The sequence below is a fragment of the Athene noctua genome, chromosome 24 (assembly GCF_965140245.1).
Source record: "Athene noctua chromosome 24, bAthNoc1.hap1.1, whole genome shotgun sequence".
NCBI lineage: Eukaryota > Metazoa > Chordata > Aves > Strigiformes > Strigidae > Athene > Athene noctua.
The window spans coordinates 4,938,686-4,962,948 of record NC_134060.1 but is presented as its reverse complement, the minus strand read 5'-3'; the positions used below and the strand labels follow the sequence as shown (position 1 = coordinate 4,962,948).

The 24,263-nt window shown below is 61.5% G+C and overlaps 1 protein-coding gene across 1 annotated transcript; it reads right to left on the bottom strand.

The window, feature by feature from the left end:
• Positions 1-11,253: 11,253 nt before the first annotated feature.
• Positions 11,254-23,076, bottom strand: SESN2 (sestrin 2). Its single transcript, XM_074925959.1, has 10 exons — positions 22,929-23,076; positions 17,625-17,693; positions 16,565-16,762; positions 16,022-16,204; positions 15,227-15,436; positions 14,678-14,828; positions 14,377-14,492; positions 13,904-14,094; positions 12,708-12,852; positions 11,254-12,625 (listed from the first exon to the last, which is right to left on the bottom strand). Exons 1-10 carry the CDS (start codon positions 22,995-22,997, stop codon positions 12,539-12,541), a joined length of 1,419 nt encoding a protein of 472 aa, XP_074782060.1. The 5' UTR covers positions 22,998-23,076; the 3' UTR covers positions 11,254-12,538.
• Positions 23,077-24,263: the final 1,187 nt, after the last annotated feature.

Here is a 24,263-nt window from a genome sequence, read left to right as displayed (position 1 = left end):
GGAAGCCTCGGGGGAAGGGGCGCGCGGAGCATGCCGGGAGTTGTAGTCCGCGCCCCTCCCGACACGCCCCCTCGCGACAGGACACGCCCCCCCGGGAGGACACGCCCCCCGTTGGAACGGGGCAGTGGGAGGGAGATGGAGGGGTTGGGGGCCAGGGGGTCCGTGGGAATCTGGGTTGGGGGGTGTTGGGGTGCTGGGAGGGTGTTAGGGGTGAGGATTTGGGGGTGAGGGGGTCTGTGGGAGTTTGGGGGTGTGCTGGGGGGGTATTTGGGGGTCACAGAGTGACAGAGTTTTGGGTTGGGGGTGCTGGGGGAGGTTGGGGGTGAGGATTTGGGGGTGAGGGGGTCTGTGGGAATTTAGGGTGAGGGGTGGTAGAGTGCTGGGGGGGGTGGAGTGAGGCTTTGGGGTCAAGGGGTGAGGGGGGTTGTAGGGGTTTGGGGTGGGGATGATGGGGTGCCAGGGGGTGTGAGGTGAGACTTTGGGGTCAGGGGGTGATGGGGTGTCCGGGGGGGAGGGGGTGGGGAATTTGCACACAGGAAGGATTTGGGGTTGGGGTCAGTAACCAGATGCTGTGGGACGTGGGGTTGGGGGATCTGGGGGCCAAGAGCGTACTGGGGTGCTGTGGGGTGGGGATTCAGAATAGGGAGTTTCGGGGTCAGCAGGGTACAGGGGTGCTGTGAAGGGGTGAGGAGCCCTGTGGGGACTGGGTTTCAAGCAGGGTGCTGGGGAGCTGTGGGGTGGGGATTTGGGGTCAGCGTTGGGGTATTGGGGGTTGGGATCTTGGGCCAGTTACTGCAGCACTGCAGATGGAGGGATTAGGGGTGCCACGGTGATTTGGGGTCAGCCAGAGAGCAGGGTGGGGACTGGGGGCCAGGTGGGATTTGGGGTACTGCTGGGTGGGGACTTGACATCAATTTGGGCATCGCATGGAGGGATTTGGGGCTGGGGGAGGTGCGTCAATGGGGTGCTGTGGGATGGGGGATTGGGGGGCAGTGGGAAATCTGGGGGTGAGCTGGGGATGGTGGGCAAGAGAAAACCCTACAGAAGGCATCTCCCACCTAGGCTGGGCAGGCCCCCTCCCCTCCCTGCACCCCCACCCCAGCGGGGCTATAACACGGCTCCAAAGAGACGTGACACTGTTGACACTGTCACCAACCACCACATGAGTCTAATTACTGGGGTGAAGATTTTACTCTCTAATTGTTCAAATTAGCTTGTATGGGAGCCCCTGAGGAAACAGGGTGACACATCCACGTCCCCAAACAGGCTCTCAGGCAGCAGGGCACAGCTGGGGCGCGGGGAGGCAGGGGCAGAGCCATCGGTACATCCACGAGGCATCAAACTCCACTGCCCCTTCCCTTTCCTGCTGGGTGATTGCCCTAAATCACAGGGCAAGGGCTTTTATGCAGCCATGAGCTGTCCCAGGGACAGAAAATCAGGATTAAAATGCAGGGCTTCAGATCTTACCTGCTGGAGGGAGGGCATCCTTGTGCAAAACAGAATAACTTTTTTTTTTGTTTAAAAATAGATATTTTTAAAAATTTCCATTCTCTCCAGTGAAAGCTCAGATGTCAACAAACCCCCATTTTCCTTGGATTAATTTTTATCATAAAGTTTTCAATCACTGCAAAACATCAAATTACAGAAACAAACACTTTGCTATACTGAAAAAAAAAAAAAAACCAACAACAAAACAAACCACAATAAAAAACCTCATCCTCACCGACACCTTAACACCAACTTTCCAACACCTGGCTGTGCTGCAGCATGAGCAAGACTCCGGTGCCGGGGGAGCCCAGCCATGTGCTCATTTGCTGCCATCCAGTTCCTGGTGGGCGGTTGTTTGTCTGGCCCCATGGTTTGTCTGGCTGCCCTGCTCCCTCCCGGCACAGCATCTCCCCACGCTGGCACCCACCCTGCACCCCTGAGCCCTCCCGTGCAAAACCCCAGCCCTAAATCCTCTCTGGGGAGCCTGGTTTTGCTCAGCTTCCCCCCCCTGTTAGTGGCTCCCGATGTCCATCCAGAGGTGAGGCTCATGCGTCAGATCCCCTTCAGGCAAAACATCACCTTCAAACGATAAAACACGGGTTGTTTTTATTCACTGCTCTTTTCTGAGCTGGAAGAGGGGGTGGGGGGTGGGGGTGTGTCGCCTGTTTGTTCCTGTTGGCATTAAGATCCTCCGGGGGTGGGGACCCCTCGTCCTGCAGGTCATGGCAGCACCCAGCCATCGTCCCTGCCTCCCAGCACTGTGATGCAAACCCTAAATCATCGCAAAACCACCTCAAATCTCCCATCCCTGCATCTCTGCCTCGACCAGCACCGAATTCGCCTTCCCACGCCCCAGCGAGAGGGATGGGGTTTGCCCGCAGAAGCCTGAGGTGACGTTGCCTGGGTCACCTGGGAGGTGGCTTTAGCCCTTAGCACCCCGCGGCAAGGGAAGCTCACCCCCAAAACCCCGGCATTCCTGGGGGGCCGCTGGTACGACTGCGCGCACGCGGGACACGGAGCGCTGGCAGGGCTGCAGGCAGGAGGCAGCTGCCTGCCCGATCGATCGTGCTGCGGAGCTCAGCCAGGGCGGGAGCGGAGGTCGCTTACTCGGACAGGGCAGGTTTTTTTGAGGGATTTCAAATCTCCTGCGACACCCCCACCCTCCCCAGCCCCCCTCTCCCCCACCTTCAGGTTCCTCTGTGCAACATTTCCGTCACAGGCTCATTAACTGGTGACCTCCAGCTCTCTGGCAAATAAATCCTGGGATGTTCAAGGCTCTGTGAGGGATTTGTGCAGGGAAAGCTGCACCAGGGCTGTCTCCTGAGCTGGGAAACGGCAGCCTTTACTGTTCTGGTGACACTGAGAGTATTTTCAAGTCTTACCAGTGCTGCTGGCAGCTGTGGGATGCCAGCAAGGCCACCCCGGGTCTGCATCCTCCTGCTCCCTGACTTGGATGAGCTCTCCCTCCCAAGCGAGCCAAGGAGCATCCCGGTGCTGCCGGCAGAGCCGGAGGAGCCGGGCAGGCAGTGTGCTGGCATCCCGCACCACTGGGATGCTGGGAGAAAGCAGACAACAGCGGGAGCCGTGACCAAAATCACTCCTGCAGATCCCAGCACGGCTCAGCAACTTCTCCCCATCAGGCTGCATCATCCAGGCGGGGGGGTCAGAGCACGGCCCCAGCTCCCACCATCCCCTCACGACACACAGATCACCTTCCTCAGTGACAAACTCCAGACTTTTGGTGTCACAGCTTTGGCTGAGCCCCTCTGGAAACATGCCAAGCAACCCAGAGCTCCCTCTTCCCCTTTTCAGCGTGAATATATGTATTTAATTCCCTTCTTCTGTAGCTGGTGCTGGGAAATGTGACTCATCCTTCAGTCATGGTTGGGGTTCCCATTTCAGCCACGGAGAGAGAAGCCACCGGGGTGGCTGGAAATGGCTGTTGTGTGTCTGCACCGGCCTGGCTTCACGGCACAGGGTGAGGGTGCTCATTACCACCCTGCTTGCCCCAGGGGAGCAAAACCCCAAGAGCAGCCTTGCCTGGGATGGACCCAGGAGTGAGGGTCAAGTCATGAAACACCCTCATTAAACACGTGGGATGATAAAGCAGCTTGTGGCGGAGTCCTGGTGATTTCAGCCGCACCAGGAACAAGGTGAGATGCTCACCAGCTCATCCTCCATCCCAGCAGGAACAGCCAGGGACATCATCAGCTTCCCTGTGCCTGTTCTTCCTTCTTCAACAGCTCCAACAGCACCTTGAAATCCTGGAGAAACCATCTTGGAGGGCAAGCAAGACAAAGCCAGCGCTTACAAGGAGCTTCCTCTAACATCTCAGCCAGCAATAATGATTTTTATCAGCCAGAGAAGCCACCACTGGGCAATGGACCCTTTCCAGCACCAGCGCAAGCAGCATCCCGTGCACACGGGGATGGCAACGATGCCAAATGGGTCTGTCACACGGGGAAAACCCTTGTGTCCCCATCCCCATGTGACTCGTGGGTGAGCCACCGCTGCTGCAAAGGTGCTGGGGGGGGGGGGGGCGAGGTGATGAGCCCACCCTGGGGTGCTGAGCTCAGAGTCACCCACTCACCCCCCCCTTCCCCACTCAGGCAGGGGCTGGCTGGCATTAGCAGCTTAAGATCATCCATATTTTATGAGTTGTGCCCAGAGTCCACCGGGTGGGGGATTAAACATCAGAGGTGTTATCCTGCGAGGGGGTCAGGGGGCACAAACCCCCACAACAGCTCCTGGATGCCAAGCAGCATCCTTGCAGGAGCAAAATCCGAGCTGAAGAGCTGTGTCCTGGCTCCAGCAAGGCACGAGCTGCTGTGGCAGCCCACCTCCAGCCCGTGGGAGCTGCTAAAAACCCCGGCTCTGGCTGTCAAACCTTCCTCCCCAAACCCCGTGGCGGTTAGAGGGACCTTTTCGAGGTGTCAGGAAAATAATGAGATGAAAAGTCTTTGCTCCTGTAAAGCACTGTGTGCTGTGGAGCTTGCTCAGAGGCAGCTGGCCCCTGTGGGGAGCAGTGAAGCCCAAGTGGGCCTCTGCAGAGCCCAGCATCTTTTCTTCGAGGTCCCCCTCCCCTCCCAGGTGTTTTTAAGATGAGTTTTCATGCCTTCAGCTTTCAGCCTTTGGAGAACACACTTTCCCTAGGTACCTGTTGGGGTGGGCTCTGCCGGGCGCGTGGCACCGCTGGCAGGGGCAGGTTGGGGTCCCTGTCACCATCCTGACTCTGCTCCCTGCTTTGTGCAATGGTCACAGCACGTGAGAGCAGGGAGAGCGCTGAGGATGGGCTCTGAGACTCAAACTGCCCCCCCAGAGAGGGCAGCCAGATCCTGCCGGTCTCCCAGGGGGGGTGAGGATGCTCCGAATCCCACATGGGAGAGGGAAGACTGCAAGTTGTATTTTCTCCTTCCCGGCGTGGGTCCTTGTCTCCTGCCATCCTGTGATCAGCCCCTCAGCCAGAAAATGGGGTGAGGGGGGCTTTTTGCAGAGGAGCTGGCAGCAACATGGACAGGGCTGGCAGTGGGGCAGCAGGGACATGGGGACAGTTTGCAGTGGGGTTGGTGGCAGGGACAGAGGGACGGTGGACAGTGGGGCCAGCAGCGGGGCTGTGGGAGGGTTTGCAGCAGGGATGTGGGGCGGGTTTGCGGTGGGGTGGTTTACAGTGGGGAAGGTTTGCGAGGGGAATGTGGGGCAGGTTGGCAGCAGGGAGCCTTGCCGTGGGGCGGGTTTGTGGTGGGGCGGGTTTGCAGCCTGGATGCAGGACAGGTTTGCAGCGGGGGGGGGGGTGAAGTAGGGCTGGTTTGCAGTGGGGGGGTTGCAGAGGGGGGGTTGCAGAGGGGGGGTTGCAGAGGGGGGTTGCAGTGGGGGGGTTGCAGAGGGGGGTTGCAGTGGGGGGTTGCAGAGGGGGGTTGCAGTGGGGGGGTTGCAGTGGGGGGGTTGCAGAGGGGGGTTGCAGTGGGGGGGTTGCAGAGGGGGGTTGCAGTGGGGGGTTGCAGAGGGGGGTTGCAGAGGGGGGTTGCAGTGGGGGGGTTGCAGTGGGGGGGTTGCAGTGGGGGGGTTGCAGAGGGGGGTTGCAGTGGGGGGTTGCAGAGGGGGGGTTGCAGAGGGGGGGTTGCAGAGGGGGGTTGCAGTGGGGGGTTGCAGAGGGGGGTTGCAGAGGGGGAGTTGCAGTGGGGGGGTTGCAGTGGGGGGTTGCAGTGGGGGGGTTGCAGTGGGGGGGTTGCAGAGGGGGGGTTGCAGAGGGGGGGTTGCAGAGGGGGGTTGCAGAGGGGGGTTGCAGAGGGGGGGTTGCAGAGGGGGGTTGCAGAGGGGGGTTGCAGTGGGGGGTTGCAGTGGGGGGTTGCAGTGCGGGGTTGCAGTGGGGGGGTTGCAGAGGGGGGTTGCAGTGGGGGGTTGCAGAGGGGGGTTGCAGAGGGGGGTTGCAGTGGGGGGTTGCAGTGCGGGGTTGCAGTGGGGGGGTTGCAGAGGGGGGGTTGCAGAGGGGGGTTGCAGAGGGGGGTTGCAGAGGGGGGGTTGCAGAGGGGGGTTGCAGAGGGGGGGTTGCAGAGGGGGGTTGCAGAGGGGGGTTGCAGAGGGGGGTTGCAGTGGGGGGTTGCAGTGCGGGGTTGCAGTGGGGGGGTTGCAGAGGGGGGTTGCAGTGGGGGGTTGCAGTGGGGGGTTGCAGTGGGGGGTTGCAGTGGGGGGGTTGCAGAGGGGGGTTGCAGTGGGGGGTTGCAGTGGGGGGGTTGCAGTGGGGGGGTTGCAGTGGGGGGGTTGCAGAGGGCTGCAGGGCCGTCTCTCAGCGCTGCTCTCGGCTCCCAGCGAGCGGCGCTGCCGATCCAGGCAAGCGGGAGCGGCGAGCCCCGGCCCCCCCCAGCCCTTGCCCCGCCAGCCCCGGCCTCACCCCCGGCCCCCCCCAGCCCCTCCCCTGCCAGCCCCGGCCCCCCCAGCCCAGCCCCTGCCTGCCGGGGGTCGTTCGGGCTGAAAATCCGCTGCCAGACAAAGAAATAAAGCGCTGAGGGCTGAGCAGCAGCGGTGCCCGGGATTCGGTCCCCTCGGCGAGTGATGGGGACCCCTCTGCCCGCAGTGGGGTGGCTCTGAGCTGGGGGTGCAGGATGGCACCCCAGAGCCCGGGTGAGGGAGGTGACAGCAGCTCGGGGACGCATCATGAATTAGAGCTGCCTCTGGTCCCAACCCTCCGCTCACACCGCGCCAGCCCTGCTGCCTGGCAGCTCCGCAAGGACTAAAATATTCCAGCAGCCAGGTGGGATTTCCAGCTCACGGTGCCCAGAGCCTGCAGTTCCCCCGGGATAAGCCCAGTTTGTCCCCAGCAAGGACAGCGAGTCGGCTTCCTGGTGACAGCCAAATTGTCACTCTTAAATCCAAAGCAAATAGCTCTTACCTGCTGCAAGGGAGCAGAGGGCTGGGAGGTTATCCCCCCCCACCCTGCCAAGCTTTCCCTCTGTGCCTGCGAGGATGGAGCTGATTTGGGGGGGGGGGGGCTTGTGGAGGAATTCTGCCGCCCAGCCACCCGCGGGATGGCTCCTGGCACTGCAGGGCCCCAGAGGTGCCGACCTCGGTGCATAATGGGGTGAAAAACCTGCGTGTCTGGGTAAAACCCGGCCTGCAAAAGCAGCGCTCAGGGTCCTGAGCTGCGTGTGCACCGTGATGACAGTCTGGCCCACAGCGGTGACATGGTGGCCCTGGGCACGGTGGCCCTGGGCACGGTGGGGGTTACGTGAGGAAGCAGAAGCTGGCACCGGGCGCAGAGGGTGCCAGGGGATATTTTGGGCTCCATGGGCAGGACACATTCTGTTCCCATGAGCTAAGCTAGCGACTGGGGCCGGTCCCTTCCCTCCCATCCACCGCCCCACAAACCCCTCAACCGGCTCCCTGGTTGGTTCTAGGGCTCTGCTGCTGAAAAGGGACTGGAGGGGGACTGGGAGGCTTTGCTGAGGCAGCTGCTCACCACTGGGAAAAGTGTGATCCCACGGGGGATGGCCCAGGGTCCTGTGGACATGGGTGGTGGGCAAAGCCGGCCACAGGCTAGCACCCACCACCACCGTTCACTCGCCGTTCACTGGCCCTCCACATCCACCTCACCCTTGAACTGCTGCTTTGTCTCCAGCTTGAATTTACCCATTTCCAGCCCCTGCAAGTGGATCCAGGTGTCTGTTCACAGCTGTAGGGCAACGAGTTGCCAGTGCTCAGGGCACAGATACTCCTCATCATCTCCAGCCTTGCATGGGCTGAGCCCTGTCCTGGACAAATTCCAGGAGCTCAAATCCCTCCTGCAGCTCGGGGCACTGGGCTTGGTAAGAGAAGGCCCTTGGCCTGGCACCACGCCGCTGCCCCCTCCCCATATTACGGAATGACAAGCCCCAGAAATGCCCATTTTGCAAAGCACTTTGGGCTCCATCAGCCTTCAAGTGCTCAGTCAGCACAGCCCACGATGATTATTATTATTTTCCCATTGCATTGCTGCATGTTGAACACCGCTAACACGTTATGTTTTTAAATTGAGGGCAATTGCAGTGCAAAAAAATTGCATACATTGGGATCATAACTATCAGCTACAGGTAGGGAGATTATTAACGCTCCTTCTGCCCTGCAAGACAGACAATGAAAGCTGCCAATAAATTATATATCTGCATACAAATTGCAGGCCTTGGTTAAACACAGAGTGAGGAATTTATTGGTTTATAATTGTGACCACCTGAAAAAAAAAAGGACGTTAAACTGATACAATGACCCAGGCGATGAGTTAAAGGAGGCCCCATGGCACCGGCTCACCCCTGAGTTATTTGATGCTGTAAGGGAAAAATACAGAGGGAGAGAAATAAAGAGGGAGAAAAATAAAGCAGGAGACAGGCCCTTCCCAGATGTCCTCTCTGCTGAGGCCTGTCTGTTGGGAGATGCACAGGAATTGCTGCTTGTCCATGGTAAATCCTTTGTGGATTTAAAATAAACCTGGGGCAACCAGGGAGGAAAATTTGGAGCCCAACCCAGGACTTGCTGCCTCGGCCAAGCTTTGCAAGACTGTAGTGGGGGGGAAGGGATTAAAAATAACACTTTCAAAAGACTTTCTGCTTTGCAGCTCCCAAGTGAGGCTCAGGGCAGCACTGGCTCCAGGCACCAGCTCCCTCCTGGGCTGCACCCTGGGGAGGGGGGAGCTGCTGGGTCCTGGGTGGCCCGTGGGCTCAGCCCTCAGGTCCATGAGCACCCTTGAATATCTGCTTTAACGTGAGGCTGTCACACCCCCCTACACGCTGCCTAAGGAGGGTCTCGCTGGAGGCGAGGGGCAGAGGAGCAGCAAATATGGGGTGGATGAGGCGCAGGGAGCAATTGTCCCACCCAGTCCCTTCCTTGCCACGGCGTGGGCAATGCCACGGGCTGCAAAGCTCTCCTGGGGAGAAAACCAGGGATGCCAGGCTGGCACAGAGGGGTGCTGGAGGTCAGGCTGCTGCCAGCCATCCCAAAAGCACACCTATATCTCTGTGTGTATATATATTTTATTTATATATATATATACATAAAAATACACGTACAAATGTATTTTTAAGCACCAGACGAGGTGACCTGAGCTTGTGTCTTCTGCTCCCCAAGCCAAAACCACCACGCTGGCCCACACCTCACGGGTAAGAAACACATCCAGCTCCAGCCAGCTGCTTGGAGCCCTGTCCACGCCAAAACCTCCCCCCATCACCCTCCCCGAGGGGTTGGCAATTGCTGATGCATCACCCAGGCACAGGGGTTTAAACATGAGCCTGGCCTGAGGTTGCAGGTTGGGTGCTGGGGTGGCAACGCTGCTCCTTGGGTGCCCCAGGACCTGGTTGGACTCAGTCTCATCCCAGTTATTTGATATTACTGGGAAAAGCAGGACAGGGTGGGGACACAGAGCGGTGAACCCACAAGATGGTGATGATTTCGCCAGACATGCCAGGGTGAAACTGCAGCAAAGAAGGATTTTTTTTTCTTTTTTCTTTTTTTTTTTTTCCCCCAAAGGCTCAGCCCCTCCCCATGGCTTTGTGATCAGAAACAGCGCCTTTACTTGGAGGATTTCTTTCACTTGAACAAAATATTTTGTTATGCCTTAAAGAGAGCCAGAAGGCAGCAGGAAAAAAATCTCTCCTTGGACAGAATCTCCCCCTTGCCTTGACCCTTTTCTAATGATTGTCATTGAGCTGCCTCTAAAAGATGACATTTTCTCACTTCTTTCAAAAAACCGACACACAGGCACAAATTTCCCCTCTCTGCAGCTGAACAGCCGGTGCCATCCCACCGGGACCTCCAGCCATGCCGGGTCCCCAAGACCCTCCATATATAAAGTAGAAAAGCCACCAGCATTAAAAAATTCTAAAGCTCCCTCCCTAAGATCACGCCACTCACTTAAAAATAAGCTCATGGTTGAGATTCCAAATATATTTAGGGAAAAAACCCACAACCCCCCAGGGCGGAGAGCTGTCACCATGGCAGGGGCTGGGGGCTGCCCAAGGCACCCTGGGGGTCCCCAAGCACCCACAGGTCCCTGCATGGTGCTGTCCCCTCGCTGGCTGGGTGTTCCAGGGTGACACCCTGGAAATACAACCCTCTGCGGGGCGGGGGGGGGGGGGGGGGGGGGATGTGTGTGTGTGTCTTTTCTCCACAGCCAAAGGCACCGTTGGCTCAGCTGCCTCGGCCGGGGCTGGAAAAACACGCTGGGAAATAGTTGGAGGTTGTGACTCAGTGTAGGAAAACTGCTCAACCCGCAGGCAGGGCCCTCCCCACACCCCAGGGGATTCTCCAGTGTCTTGTAAGCATTGAGCTAACCCTTACCTGCTGTTTGCAGCTCTCCTCTGCAAGTCGTTTGCTAAACCCACCTGCAGTCACCAGCCATGCGAGGGGACCTGGACAGACGCCTGGATAGGGACCCCGGCCCAGGGACTTTGACAGCAGAGCCACAGGAGACCCGCCCTCCTGCCTCAGTTTCCCCAGTGCCCTTGTGCCGCTCTAAGAGCACTTTTCCCCCCTGCACGGTGCAAATAAACCCTGTAAACCCCCCCGCAAACCCTTACCATGCCAGTAGTGCCCGAGCCCCATCCAGCCTCGCTGTCCCCAACCCCATGTCCCCATCAGAGGAGCAGCACAATGGGTCCTACCTGTCTGCAGGGGCTGGGGGGGCCCGGACAGCCCCAGAACCAGGATCAGGCTCCTCGATGCTCCTCGATGCTTCTCAGGCACCCGGAGCAAGGATGTACCTCGATCTGCTGGAGCAGGGGGACGGGCTGGCCCCTCCTCGGGGATCTTATCAGCTGCTGCCAGGGGCTCCTGCCTGCACCCTGATAAGTGCTGGGCTCCGCATCACGGGGCTGTGGTGTCCCCGGTGCTGCTTCACCTCCCAGCTCCGCTGCAGCCTGCTCAGCTCCATCCCAGCAGCGAGAGCAGAGCATCCCACGGGACACCCACCCTGGGATGGGTGTCAGTGCTCCAAATCCTGGCTTTCCAGGAGGGTGCTACACCCAGGAGAGGCTGGGAATGGTCACTGCAAGGAGGGTGCACTGGAGCAGAGCCCACGCTCCTCAGGAAAATGGGGAGTGCATGCCCCCACCCCCCCATTTGCCCCCTTGGATAATCCAGGGCTGCTCCCAGCCACCCCCCAGAGCAGTGGGACACCCCCACTCCCCACTGCACTATGCAGGATCAGGCCCTGGGGCTGAGCAAGGGGAAAGGGAAACTGCATCCTACAGCCACTTGCTTGGTGGCGTTGCACTGTGGAGGCATTTGGAAAAAGAAAAAAAATAATTACAATTAAAAAAAAGAACAATTTTATTTTTTCAAACAAGATCTGTAGCAAAGTCAGTGGTGTTTCCATGCCTGGTCAGGAGTAAATACACCCAAAAAAATATAGAAATAACTTAACTGGAGCGACAGTTCGGCAGAGACAAACCAAGAGGGGCTGAGTGGCATGCGATGCTGCTGCACCCGCACCCACGCTCCAGCAGAGCTGGGAGCAGGGGCTCCCCAAATCAAGCACGTCCCCGGCGACCCGCGCCGCTGGGAAATGCTCTGGCACATCTGGTGAAAGCTACGGCCACCCCACGTCCCAGCCCTGCCACAGGTCCCCACTCAGCCACAAAGGTTGAGGCAGCGCAGATGCGCCGGTGGCTGAAAAACGATGCAAACAGAAGATGTAAAACACAGCTCAGGTGCTCCTACTCCTGCCCCAGGACCCAGGCTAAGAGGCACTTCACATCCCAAACTGCAGGAGGCTCGGGAGGGCAGGATGGGGCAGAGCTTAACCCCTTCTGCAACCCCCCCAGGCCCCATCCGAGGGGGGGGCTGGGGTGCGGCTGTGCCAGGGTCCGTGGGGAGGACCAGAGGGGCCACGGAGGGGCCGTCCCCATGTCACAGCAGCACTCGAAGGCAGCAGAAACACCCGGGCCAGGGCAGGAAGGAGCCCCAGCCTCTGCCCCAGCCATTCGGACCCTGATGTGGGGGGACTGAGCGTGGAGACGAGTGGCACCGGGGGCTGCCCGAGCGGGCAAGGGGATGGCTGGATCCTTCCCACCACTCCTGCGGTGGGTGCGAGGCAGAGAGCTGGGGAGGGGGCGCCAGGGCAGCATCCCCAGCAGCAGCTGCGTGTCTTCCAGCATGACAAGATCCCAAGAAGCAGGGGCAAAGCCCACGATACCCTCTGGTGATCTTTGCACGAGGACAGTCCTCTGCGGCAGCAGCCTTGGTGCCAGGATGTGGCACAGAGGTGTAACACCAGCACTGCACAGTGAAGGCAGCACGCCCAGGCACCCCGCTTTGGCTTCCTTGGGGCTCACCCCAAGAAAGCCACAGAGCAGATGAGCACTCCCAGCTCTGCCAAGCTTAGGGCAGCACTCAGGGTCTTCCCAGCACTGATGGCCTCTTTGGGGTCCCCTCTCCTGCGATGAGGGGCAGGGAAGCTCCCCATTTCCTTCCACAGCTCCAGGCCCCTTAAGGGGGGAGACAATATTCCAGCAGAGTCTTTAGTGCAGCAGCTGCCCCCGGCCTTTCCCCCAAACCTGGGGCAGGAGGAGGAGGAGGGAGCGGAGGCCGGTCAGGTCATGTACCGGGTGACGGCTCTCAGGGCGTAGAGCAGAGCCGCCTGCATCCGAGCCTCCAGCAGGAGCAGGTTGACGTGCACCTACACAGGGAGAGCGGGGTCAGGGCCTGGGGTCTTAGCATCCCCCCACAGCCTGCCAGGAGGTGAAGGGATGGGGCAGCACCTTCTCTGAGTGTTTGAAGTGTCTCCAGAACTGCGTGTATATCCGTTTGGTTGTCTTTTCTGGGTAGCAAGCCACCGTCTTGATGTAGATCTTCAAACTGCGCTCCAGGAGCTGGTTCACCTCCCCATAGTCATAGTCATCGTAGCTGGGGGAGAGAGGAGGTTATGGATACTCCAGGCACAACCCCTGCCCATTCACACACCCTGGGGTCTTTCCAGGCTTAAGCCGAGTCCAACAGCATTGCTTTTACAGGATCACAGAATCATCTGGGTTGGAAAAGCTGTTGAAGCTCCTCCAGTCCAACCATGAACCTCCCCCTGACCGTTCCCAACTCCCCCAGATCCCTCAGCGCTGGCTCAGCCCGACTCTTCAACCCCTCCAGGGATCCCGGGGACTCCCCCCTGCCCTGGGCAGCCCATTCCAACGCCCAACAGCCCCTTCTGCACAGAAATCCTTCCTCAGAGCCAGCCTGACCCTGCCCTGGGCAGCTTGAGGCCATTCCCTCGGGGCCTGGCGCTGGGGCCTTGGCTCCAGAGACTCATCCCCCCTCTCTGCCCCCTCCTGGCAGGGAGTTGCAGAGGGCCAGGAGGTCTCCCCTCAGCCTCCTCTTCTCCAGACTGAACCCCCCCAGTTCCCCCAGCCGCTCCCCAGCAGACCTGTGCTCCAGACCCTGCCCCAGCTCCGTTGCCCTTCTCTGGCCACGCTCGAGTCATTCAATGGCCTTTTTGGGGTGAGGGGCCCAAAACTGAACCCACCCATCGAGGGGCGGCCTCACCAGTGCCGAGCCCAGGGCTCAGATCCCTTCCCTGTCCCTGCTGGCCACGCCAGTGCTGACACAAGCCAGGATGCCATTGCCCTCTTGCCCCCCTGGGCACACTCTGGCTCATTCTCACCCCCCCCAGGTCCCTCTCTGACTGGCAGCTCTCCAGGCACTCCTCCCCAGGCCTGTAGCCCTGCTGGGGGGTGTTGTGGCCCAAGGGCAGAACCTGGCATTTGGCCTTACTGAAACTCCCCGAGCTGGGCTCAGCCCATCGCTCCAGCCTGCCCAGATCTCTCTGCAGAGCAGATCCTTGCTTTGCCTGGCTCTAAGCAACAGCAAGTCTCAGCAAGACAAGTCGCAGGCTCCCAGGCTGGACTTGCTCACAGACTTTACCCAGGGCAGAGAAGAGGCTCCAGCCACGGGGTCAGGGACGTACCGGATGCCGAAGACGCAGTGGACGTAGTTCCAGATGGCCCGGCGCAGCATGGAGGTGTCCACGCCGCAGTGCATGGCGATGGTGTTGTACGTCAGGTTGTAGACGACCTGGAACTTCTCATCCAGGAGCTGCCCCACATCAGGGTAGAGGCGGTTGATCAGCGAGTAGCCATGGTCCTCCCAGGTGTAATCCTGCCAGAGAAAGGACGCTGGGGTAGGGGCTTGACAGGGAAACACGGGGTTCCTTCAAAGCCAGGGACATAAGCTGGGGTCTCCCCCCAAAGCTGACCCCTGCAACTGGTTGAGCTGCTCAGACAGCTCCAGCCTGGTCCCAGCCCTTCACCCTCTGCACCCACACTGCCCCTGCAGCGCCGAGACCCTGGAAAGAGCCCCCGTCCCCACTCCGGGACAAGCAGAACCTGCCACTCAGCACCCTGCCTCCCCTCCGGCTGGCGCAGGACCACGAACACCCACCTGCGCACGGAAAGTGGGGGGCGCCTGCTCACCCCTCCGCGTGAAGTCCTTGTAGCCGAACTCAGGGTCCTCCACGAAGCAGAGGACGTTGGACTGCAGGGAGTGATCCGCAATATCTACAAGGCACCGCCACAGCGGCCGTGAGCGACACGGTGTGACCCCGGACAGAGCCAGCCCTGCAGCTGGGGGCCTGATCCTACTGTGCCCCAGGCAGATGCTGGCTCCTTCCCCACTTCCCTGTGACATCCCTGGCCCACAGGGACCCCGTCCCCAGGCGGCTGCACCCCCTGCACCTCCTCACCCGTGGGAGCAACCAGCAAACTCTCTGTCTTCTCCAGCTCAAAGCGCGTTGCCATCTCCTCCTGCGTGACGCCCTCCTCCTCCAGCTGGCTCTCCTGCAGCAGCTTCATCCTCTCCATCAGCACCTCCACCTCCCGCATGGCATCTCTGCCCTGGCCAAGCAGAGGGCAGAGTCAGCCCTGCCCCAGGCTCAGCAAGGTTGCGGAGGGGTTGTAAGCTCAGAGCGGCACAGAGCCGCTCTCAGCTCTGCTGTCACTTGGAGCAGCCCCAGGGCTGCTCTAAAGACCATTTTGCCTCGGAATTTGTCCTGCCCAGGCCCCCAGAGCTGCTCCTGTGCCTCATCCAGGGGACTAGGAGGAGGGGGAAGCCCTGCAGAGGATGATGATACTGCATGAAGGATGCTACTCTGCAGCCCTGAAGCATCTGCTGTTCCCAATAAGCCCAGGGGTAATTCCCAGGGAAACACCATAAGGCAGCCCAGCACCCCACCATGCCCTCCCTTCCCATCCCACACACCACCCCCTGCAAGGCAAAGCCCCCCCCTCCTTACCCCAGAGCCCCCCACGCTATCGTCAGAGGCAGGGCTGCTGTCGCTGTGGGGCGAGGGGGGCTGGCAGCTGTGCCCCCCATCCTGCTCCTCCTCGGGGTGGATGCCGCAGCCGAAGACGAAGGAGGCGAGCGAGTGGTAGTGGGTGAGGAGCACCAGGGCCTGCACCAGCTCCGCCAGTGACCAACTGTCCTCCCCCGTCTTCAGCAGAGCCTGCAAGGCACATGGGGTTGGAGGGAGCCCCCCAGCCCCCCAGCTCACTGTGCTGTACGCCCCACTGCACCCCAGAGACACGGGAAGTCAAGGGCAGGGAGACAGGAGGGTGTTTGGGATGTGCCTCCCCCCACAGACCAGCCACTGTAGCAGGACAGTCCCCAGCCACGGGGGACAAGTCACCCCTTTCCCATCAGGAGCAGCACAGACCCTGCCCTCTAGCCCAGAGACTCAGAGAATCATCTGGGTTGGAAAAGCCCTTGAAGCCCCTCCAGCCCCACCATGACCCTCACCCTGACCGTTCCCAACTCCCCCAGATCCCTCAGCGCTGGCTCAGCCCGACTCTTCAACCCCCCCAGGGATCCCGGGGACTCCCCCCTGCCCTGGGCAGCCCATTCCAACGCCCAACAGCCCCTTCTGCACAGAAATCCTTCCTAATGTCCTAATATCCCTCAGCCCTAAAAGGGTTAAACTGGGGAGGGGGCTTGTGCAAGCAGGGATGTGGTCTCTGGGGTAAAGCCCCCAAAAGCAGAGAGTGTTTGGGGGAGAGGGGGGGACATCTGTGCCAGCAGCATCAGCTCTCACCTCGATGTGCTCCTTGGTGATGAGCCAGGGCCGATGCGCCAGCAGTTTGTTGATCTCATTGAGGTTTCTGAGTTTTTTGGGGGCACAGTGCAGCCCCTGCAGCCATGCTGGGTTGCCCCCCACCTTCAGGAACTCCCCCATGTGCAAGCCCACCAGGTAGGAGCACTGGTGCCGGGCTGCTGCCTGCGGGGAGAGCTGAGCAGTCAGTCCCCAACACCGCCAGGAGCCCCCCAACCTTGCTACAAGCCCTTGGAGAAGCCAAGGCAGGGAGCCACCCCCTCCCCACATCACTCTTGGAGGGTCTCCCCTGGGGATGAGAGTCCAGACAGGGCTCTCTGCCCCCCCCCCCCAATTAATGCTGGTGCCCCAGGGGTGCTGGAGTGCACTGGGTGGGCACTGTGGGATCAACCCCAAAGGAGCTTCCAAGCTTCTGGGACCCCAGATCAGAAGTGGGGGCTCATCTTTGGGGTCCCAAAAACCTTCCTGCCTCCAGGCAAAAGCCCAGCGGAGGTGCTGAGACCCCCTGGTAACCCCCATCCTCACCATGATGGCGATGTAGTGACGCTTGTGGTAGGGCAGGGGCCCGTCCATGCGCAGCAGGAGGTACTGGGTCTTCCAGAAGCTGCTGAGATACTGGGGGTGCAGCCCCATGACCATGGCGACGTTGTCCACCCTGCCCGCCGAGACGAAGGCCTCGATGAGGAGCTGGCGCAGGCTGCCCTCAGCACCTTCCTGCGGGATCTGAGGGAGAGGAACGGGGTGAAGGGCTGTGCGCTGCAGCCCCCCACTCTACCCAACAGCCCCCCTAAGCTCGAGGGAGATCCCCCCGCCAGGCAAGCAGCAGCGGCCAGCAGGACCCAGGAACACCCATCCCACCGTAGGGGTGCTCACCCCGTCCGAGGTGCTCAGCCTCCTCCCTGCCGCCCGGTACGGACACCGCCGGCAGCCCCCGCTGCCCTGCTCCCCCCTCCCGGCCCCGGGGGGCAGGGGGTGACGGGGGGTCTCCATGCCGGACCCCGCACAGCCCGGCCGCCTCAGCCCGCGCGTTGGGTTGTTTATTTGGGCGCTGGTGTGCAGCGGGGAGGAGATGGGGCTCAGCTCCCCCCACCCCGGTGGTGACGAAACCAGGCGCTATCGCTGCCAAAGGAGGAACCATCTGGGACACCGGCGCCGGGCGCCGAGATAGGACTGAGGGTGCCCCGGCATGGGGAGCCCCGGGGATTCCAGGGCAGTTTTTCTGGGGGGGCAGCATGGGGGCTGCCTTTGACAGAGCCGCGTTTGGATGAGTGGGGAAACTGAGGCACGGGCAGGGCAGGGACATAGGGCAGGAGAACACTTGGGTGAAACAACACAACTGCTCTCCCCATTCTCCAAAACAAGACACCCCCCCACTGCCACGGGGGGACCCCCAGGCTGGGTGACCGTTCCCCATCCCACCCTCCCTCCCCAGCATCCCACCCCAGCTGGGCACTAGTAATTGGGGTGAGGGGTGGGAATCCTTCCTTAACAGCCGCCTGCCCCCCCCACCCAGGGCAGGGGGAGGCAGAGGAGCCCCCCAGTAGGGCAGGACGCACCCACCCAAGCCCACTCCCCCCCCTCTCACCTCTCCGAGGGGGATAAAGGCGCTGGGGCCCTTCCCCAGCTGCCGGGGGGGGACCTTGATCCCGCTCTCCTAGGAAGGAAAGAGCAGCAGCTTTAACCCGGCACCCCGGGAGCCACCGAGCAGCCACCGGCGGTGCGGGACGAGCGCGGTGGCACCGGAAAGGGTGACTCAGGCAGCCACCCCACACGGGCCACGGGGACACGCGGCCATCGCCCCCGCGCCCTTGCGTCAGGCCTGGCAGCACCTGATGAAATCAGGCAGGGCTGTTGCTCTGCACCCCCGAGGGCTGAGACAAGAGCTGGGACCGTGCCAGGACACCGGGAGCTGCGGCATCGCGGGCCGGGAGAGCGCAGGCACCGGGGTCTCACTTTACCCCCTCCACGGGAAAACAGGAGCCTGGGGGGGTCCCACAGGATGGTGGCAGGTCCTGGGAGCAGCACAGCTCCAGCCACGGCCCTGGGCACTGCGGTTTGCAATCACCAGCATAAATACGGTGCCCAGGGTTCCCACTAACCCCCCCCCGGGGCCCAAAATGCCCATAAACTTCACCAGTTTCTTTTTCCCCCTCTCCAAATCCGTTAACACAGTTAAAACAGGAATGAGCCACCCGGTTACAGGGCAGTTGCTGCTCTCTGCACCGGGTTCAGCTCCCTTCTGACCCCCCCTTCCATGCCTCAGCGCCCCGCCCCAGCTCCCCAAAGAAAAGCAAGTGTTTCTATGCTATATTTTCTCCAAGCAGATATTTTTCTCCTCTCCACTGGCAGGTGGGGGCCGGCTGTGCCCAACGAGGGTGCACAGGGGGGGCAGTGATGGGGATGCCACAAGCAGGGACAGCCCGTCCAGAGCACAACAAGACCAGGACCCCCCAGCCCCACTGGTGCTGGTACTCGCAGGGACCCCCCCAGCCAGCCCCAGAGCTGAAACTCAGGGATGCAGCAGAGCCTGAATCCTCCCCCGTCCCACTTTTGCACCGCAGCATCCCACCAGCTTGCAAGTTTGCAGTGGTGCAGGGGAAATTTCTCTGCCTGCATCACAGCAGCACCCACGGGTGTCAACCGCAGACAGGAGGGGGGGGGCACACACGCAGCACCCAGCCCCAAGAGCTAAAATAATCCCTCCAGAACACCTACAGAGAAACCAGAAGCTGGTTTGGGGCTGGGAGAAGAGACGGTGCGAAAAGGTTCAAGTGCTCCCAGCCCTGAAAAGGAGGTGAGGGGGTGGGGGACTAGTGCATGGTCCCCCCCAAATACAGAGGGGGTTTGTGTAAAACCAGGAGTGAGACGTGGCGGTGGGAGCAGAAAGGGTGTTCAGCAGACGAACGCCCGCAGCAGCGCTTCCTCCAACCCACACGCTGGGTACAGGTGCCGGTGGTGGCACCCACTGCAGGGGGGGGCTCAGGACCCCGCTCTGGTTTGGGGGCACAATCCTTCTCTTCCCATTCCCTGTAGAAACCCCCACCCACCCATCCCTCCACCAGCAGGAGCTGGGGTGGCACCGTGAGGCTGGGACCTGTCCCCTCAGTCACCTCCACCAGGATTTTTGGGCCCAGCACCAACCATGCAGGCAGGATGTGAGCCCGAGGTCTGGATCTGCCTGCCCAGGGCGTGAGCAGGGTCTGAGCCCCCCCGGGATGCCCAGGACCACACTGGCTCCATCCCATGGCCCCTGTGCAAACCCAGCAGGGAACAGGGGTGCCACGGAGAACTGGAGGGGTGGGACACGACAAAGCACCCGCCAGAGGGACACCTCTGCCGGTGCTGCACCCCACTTTGCCCCGGGTGTGGGGAGGGACACACAGGGATGGCAACAGTCACCCCCGCTTGCACTGCTGGGGCCATGGAGGGAACTGGGCACCCCGGCCCAGTGGCTGCAGGTGAAGGCAGCACCAGCCCAGCCGAGGCCACAAGGCATGCCCGGCCCCCAAAATAAACAGCGGATCCCCAGCAGGGAGAGCAGGTTGCTGCCCGCACACCCATCACGGCTGGAAGCAGGTAGGCTTGCTCCCACAGCACCCCACTACTGGGTGAACTGGTTGAAGCAGGAGCTGCACTGGGGGCAGTTCCCAGTGACCCCCTTCCTCCCTTCCCCACATCGTAGCTGGGGGAGGCGCTGGAAATGCAGGAAAAAAGGGTCTGGAGCACAGGTCTGCTGGGGAGCGGCTGGGGGAACTGGGGGGGTTCAGTCTGGAGAAGAGGAGGCTGAGGGGAGACCTCCTGGCCCTCTGCAACTCCCTGCCAGGAGGGGGCAGAGAGGGGGGATGAGTCTCTGGAGCCAAGGAGCCAGCGCCAGGCCCCGAGGGAATGGCCTCAAGCTGCCCAGGGCAGGGTCAGGCTGGCTCTGAGGAAGGATTTCTGTGCAGAAGGTGCTGTTGGGCGTTGGAATGGGCTGCCCAGGGCAGGGGGGGAGTCCCCGGGATCCCTGGAGGGGTTGAAGAGTCGGGCTGAGCCAGCGCTGAGGGATCTGGGGGAGTTGGGAACGGTCAGGGTGAGGGTCATGGTTGGACTGGAGGAGCCTCAAGGGCTTTTCCAACCTCAATGATTCTGTGATGCTGTGAAACCCACAGCATCAACGCAGAGAAAAGCAAACATGGTGCCCAGTGGCCTTTTCCAAACCCAGTGGCACAGTCGGATGGACACACACCTTCCAGCCCACTAATGACCGGGAAGCTCAAGGGGCAGCTCTGCCCCCAAACCTGCTCTCTCCCCGTGCTCAGCACCCAGCAGCATCCCCAGCACCACACTCCTGACCTCCCACAACCACACAGGAGAGGCTGTGGCGAGGGTCCTGCTGCTGGGATTCACCTGTGGGAGCTGGGACATGTCACAGGGGGGGTGGCGGCAGCAGCAGGAGGAGGAAGGTGCCCAGACACATGCAACCAGCAGGACAGCACGTCCCACTCTCGACCCATGCAGCAACAGAGCAGAGAGCTGCTTCTCCCAGGGGATTTTCCGTGGTGCCCAGTGAAGGGATGAGCCCCAGGGCTGCCACTGGGCTTCACTGGGAGACATACCGGCAAGTTGGAGCTGGAGCTGGGCACAGCCCAGGTGACAGCGGGTGCCTTCTCCTGGCCGCCCCCAAATCACCACCGAGGCAGCGGGTGCAGCCTGGCACCCTCTCCCAAGCGGGGAAGGGGTGTGGGATGGCACAAGGGGACCACGCAGCGGCCGGCAGCGTGGCCACACACTCCCCACGTCGGGTCACGGCACACCGCGGGCTCTCGCCAGCGCCAGGCTGCAGCTGCCGTGGCAAAGGCAGGAGTGCCACATCCACACGCTCCGACGGCTCCAAGCGCGCGGGATGCTGCTGCCCTGAGTCACCACGGAAGCGAGACAGGGTGACAGCAGGATCAGGCTCATGCCATCGCTGCTCTGGGTGCTGAGCTGGCTCCGCACTGACTCACGGTTTGAGGAGAAAGAGCTGCTTTGGGGCTCCTGGAGGCTCCCTGGGAGGGGACAGCCACTCCACGACGCGACTTTCAGCCCAGCCCAGCGCTTTTTAGTGACAGCTCAGGGTGACCTCTGAAGGTGCATTTTAATCATCACTAAGCAGAGTCTCGTTAGGTTTTGCTGCATTAAGCAATGCTCAGGGGCGCTGCGGTTAACCCTCGCCGCACTGCCACCGTGTAGGGTATCACCTCCTGCTTCTGCTGATGGGGAAACTGAGGCACGGGGGCGAGGCTCTGACCCACACCAGCCACCTAACCTGCTCCAGCCGGCACAGGGTGGGCAGAGGGTCTCGGTGGAGACACTGGGGAGAGGAGTCAATCCCCCGGGAGTGCGAGGACGGGTGTGCCGAGCCCCCGCACTGGTGCCAGTGCTTAGTCAGGTGTTGGAAAATAATTCCTGATAAGGCGAGGTTAAACAAACACCACCGCGGGTTTGCCCCTCGTAACCAGGCTGTCCCTGGGCCGTGCTGGGGGGCGAGAGCAGCACGGGGGGGGGCCTCAGCCCCGCTGACGCAGGGAGCCAACGTGTGAGTGCAACCCCCTTGGCACGAGCTGCCCCCGCTGCACCCCCCAGCCAGACCCGCTCCTGGGAAGCAAACCCAGCGGTCACCACACCCCGGCAAGGAGGACAATGGGATCCCCAAATCCCAACTCCCTGCCTCGTCCAGAAAACCTGAAGAGGTCTCACGGCGAAGAGCAGAGCTGCCGCTGAGCAGACACCCTGCCGCGGTGCAAACCCCGCTGCCACAGCAGGAACACAACCGGGGCGCTTTCACGGCGGGTGTGAAGGTCCCAGCCCACGGGGGGAATTTCCGTGGTACCTGCTAGAGGTCCGTGGCACCCCCACCGCTGCCATCCTCCCCCCAGCCTGATCCAAAGCACCGATTTCAGGCTTCAGCTCATGCCCGGACAAATGCCGGAGGGGATTTCCCAGCCGCTCGGCTCTTTGGGGCCTTTCCCACCCGCCTCTGGCCCAGGTTTTCCAACTTCCAGCCCGTGGCAGGAGTAACCATCCCTGCACCCGCACCGAGGTGGCACAGCTATTTGGGGAGCAGCAGCTCCCCACAAGCAAAGCCCCGAGCTGCAGAGCAATCCCACCATCCTCGGGGAAACCCGGGAATGCAGGAGCCAGGGGAAAAACTACTTTTTTTTTTTTTTTTTTTTTTGAGGGAAAAGTAGGTCTTACAAATAGAGGCAATTCCCAACTTTTCAGGAAACTCAGCAGGTTGGCGGATTGATGTTGCAGACCAGTCCGGTTGCCTGGGAGGGACAGGGAGGTCCCGCAGAGCTCCACAGACACCCCAGGATCCCAGTTTTACACACTGGGCTCCAAATGCAAAAGCCCTGGGCGATGTGGGATGTTTCCCAGACCTCTGGGTTAACAGGGACATCGGAGAGACCCAAACGCGGCCCGGGAACGTCAGCAGGAGCTGCGGGGCTGGATGGAGCCCCCGGAGCCCCCCCAGCTCCTCACCGCCTGCCCCAGGGGCACGCCCCATCGCCAGCTCCTGCCTCAGTTTCCCGTCACCTCCCGGCTCGCTCCTGCAGGCAGGAGCCCTGACGCTCCCCGCACATGGAGGGTTCAGGACACCCCGAGATCTCCCCGTCCAGCCACCCCAATGTCCCCCAGGGTGGGTTCCCAGCCCGCCCCCTCCCCGCATCCCACCACCCTTTTTTTTTTTTTTTTTTCCGGTTATTTTTGCAGCACGTCCCCCCTTCTCCCCTCCCTGCAGGCGGCTGGGGGCGGGTGGCCCTGGGCGAGGGGACACGACCAGCCCCTCCCCGAGGGCCCCCCCCGGGCGGGCAGCACCCATCGCGTCCCGGGGGGCGGCGGGGGAAGCACGGAGCCGAGCCCTTACCTCGCCGCCCCCACAGCGCCGGTACTCCTGCGGCCCCGCGGGGCGGCACGGCGGGCCGGCCAGCAGCATGGCAGCGCGGGGGTTAAGCGGCGGGCGCGGCCCGGGACCCCCCCCCGGCCGGGACGGGGGTGCCCGGCCCCCCCCGGGCTCCCGGACGCTCCCGGGGCCGCCGGCGCCCGCCCGGCTTTCATAGAGCGGCGGCGGGTGGGAGGGGCCGGGAGGAGGCCACGCCCACAACACGCCTCCCGACCAGTGGCAGCGCGGGGGCGTTGCCAACGCGGCCGCCGCCAGCCAATAGGGAGCGATGGCGCGGGGGATGCTGGGGGTTGTAGTTCGCTGCGGGGCCCTGGGGCCGCGCCGGGACCCCGGGCTGGGGGATGGGGGGGGGGGGGTGGGTGTGTGTCTGTGTGTGTGTGTGTGTGTGTGTGTGTGTCTGTCTGTCTGTCTGTCTGTCTGTGTGTGTCTCTGTGTGTGTGTGTGTGTCTGTGTGTGTCTGTGTGTGTGTCTGTGTGTGTGTGTGTGTCTCTGTGTGTGTGTGTGTGTGTGTGTGTGTGTGTGTCTGTCTGTCTGTCTGTGTCTCTGTGTGTGTGTCTCTGTGTGTGTGTGTGTGTCTGTGTGCGTCTGTGTGTGTGTGTGTGTCTGTGTGTGTGTCTGTGTGTGTGTGTGTGTGTGTGTGTGTGTCTGTCTGTCTGTCTGTCTGTGTGTGTGTCTGTGTGTGTGTGTGTGTCTGTGTGTGTGTCTGTGTGTGTGTCTGTGTGTGTGTGTGTGTCTGTGTGTGTGTCTGTGTGTGAGGGGTGTGTGTGTCTATGTGTGTGTGAGATGGGGGTGTGTGTCTGTGTGTTTGTGTGTGTGTGTGTCTGTGTGAGGGGGGTGTCTGTGTGTCTGTGTGTGTGGGGGGCTGTGTCTGGGGCTGTGCGTGTCTGTGTGTGTGTGTGTGTCTGTGTGTGAGGGGTGTGTGTGTGTGTTTGTGTGTGTGTGTGTGTCTGTGTGTGAGGGGGTGTGTGTGTGTGTCTGTGTGTGTGTGTCTGTGTGTGGGGGGGTGTGGGTGTGTCTGTATGTCTTTGTGTCTGTGTGTGTCTCACACCCCCCTGTGTGTCTCGCACTCCCGTGGGCACCCCCTGTGCTCCCAGGGGAACGCCGCGTGCTCTGGGCGCTGTGTCGGGGCCTTCGCACCCGGGAAAACGGCTCCTGGGGCCAAAGGGAAAAGAAACTTTACGGAAAACCCGCGCGAGGGGCCTGCACACGCCTGCGGGCCGCGGGATCTGCCTCAGACCGCCCGGCGGGCAGAGCCTGTCCCTGTCCCTGGCCCTGAGCGGTCAGTGCCCCCCCCCGCCG

What these genes read in the sequence shown, in the direction of transcription:
- SESN2 (XM_074925959.1), bottom strand. Translation starts at nt 22,997, where the DNA reads ATGCTGCTGGCCGGCCCGCCGTGCCGCCCCGCGGGGCCGCAGGAGTAC. An exon ending in CCTTTATCCCCCTCGGAGAG is followed by an intron (nt 16,763 to 17,624) that starts GTGAGAGGGGGG and finishes CCTCTCCCTCAG; the next exon opens with ATCCCGCAGGAAGGTGCTGA. An exon ending in CCCCCACTTTCCGTGCGCAG is followed by an intron (nt 14,095 to 14,376) that starts GTGGGTGTTCGT and finishes TTTCTCTGGCAG; the next exon opens with GATTACACCTGGGAGGACCA.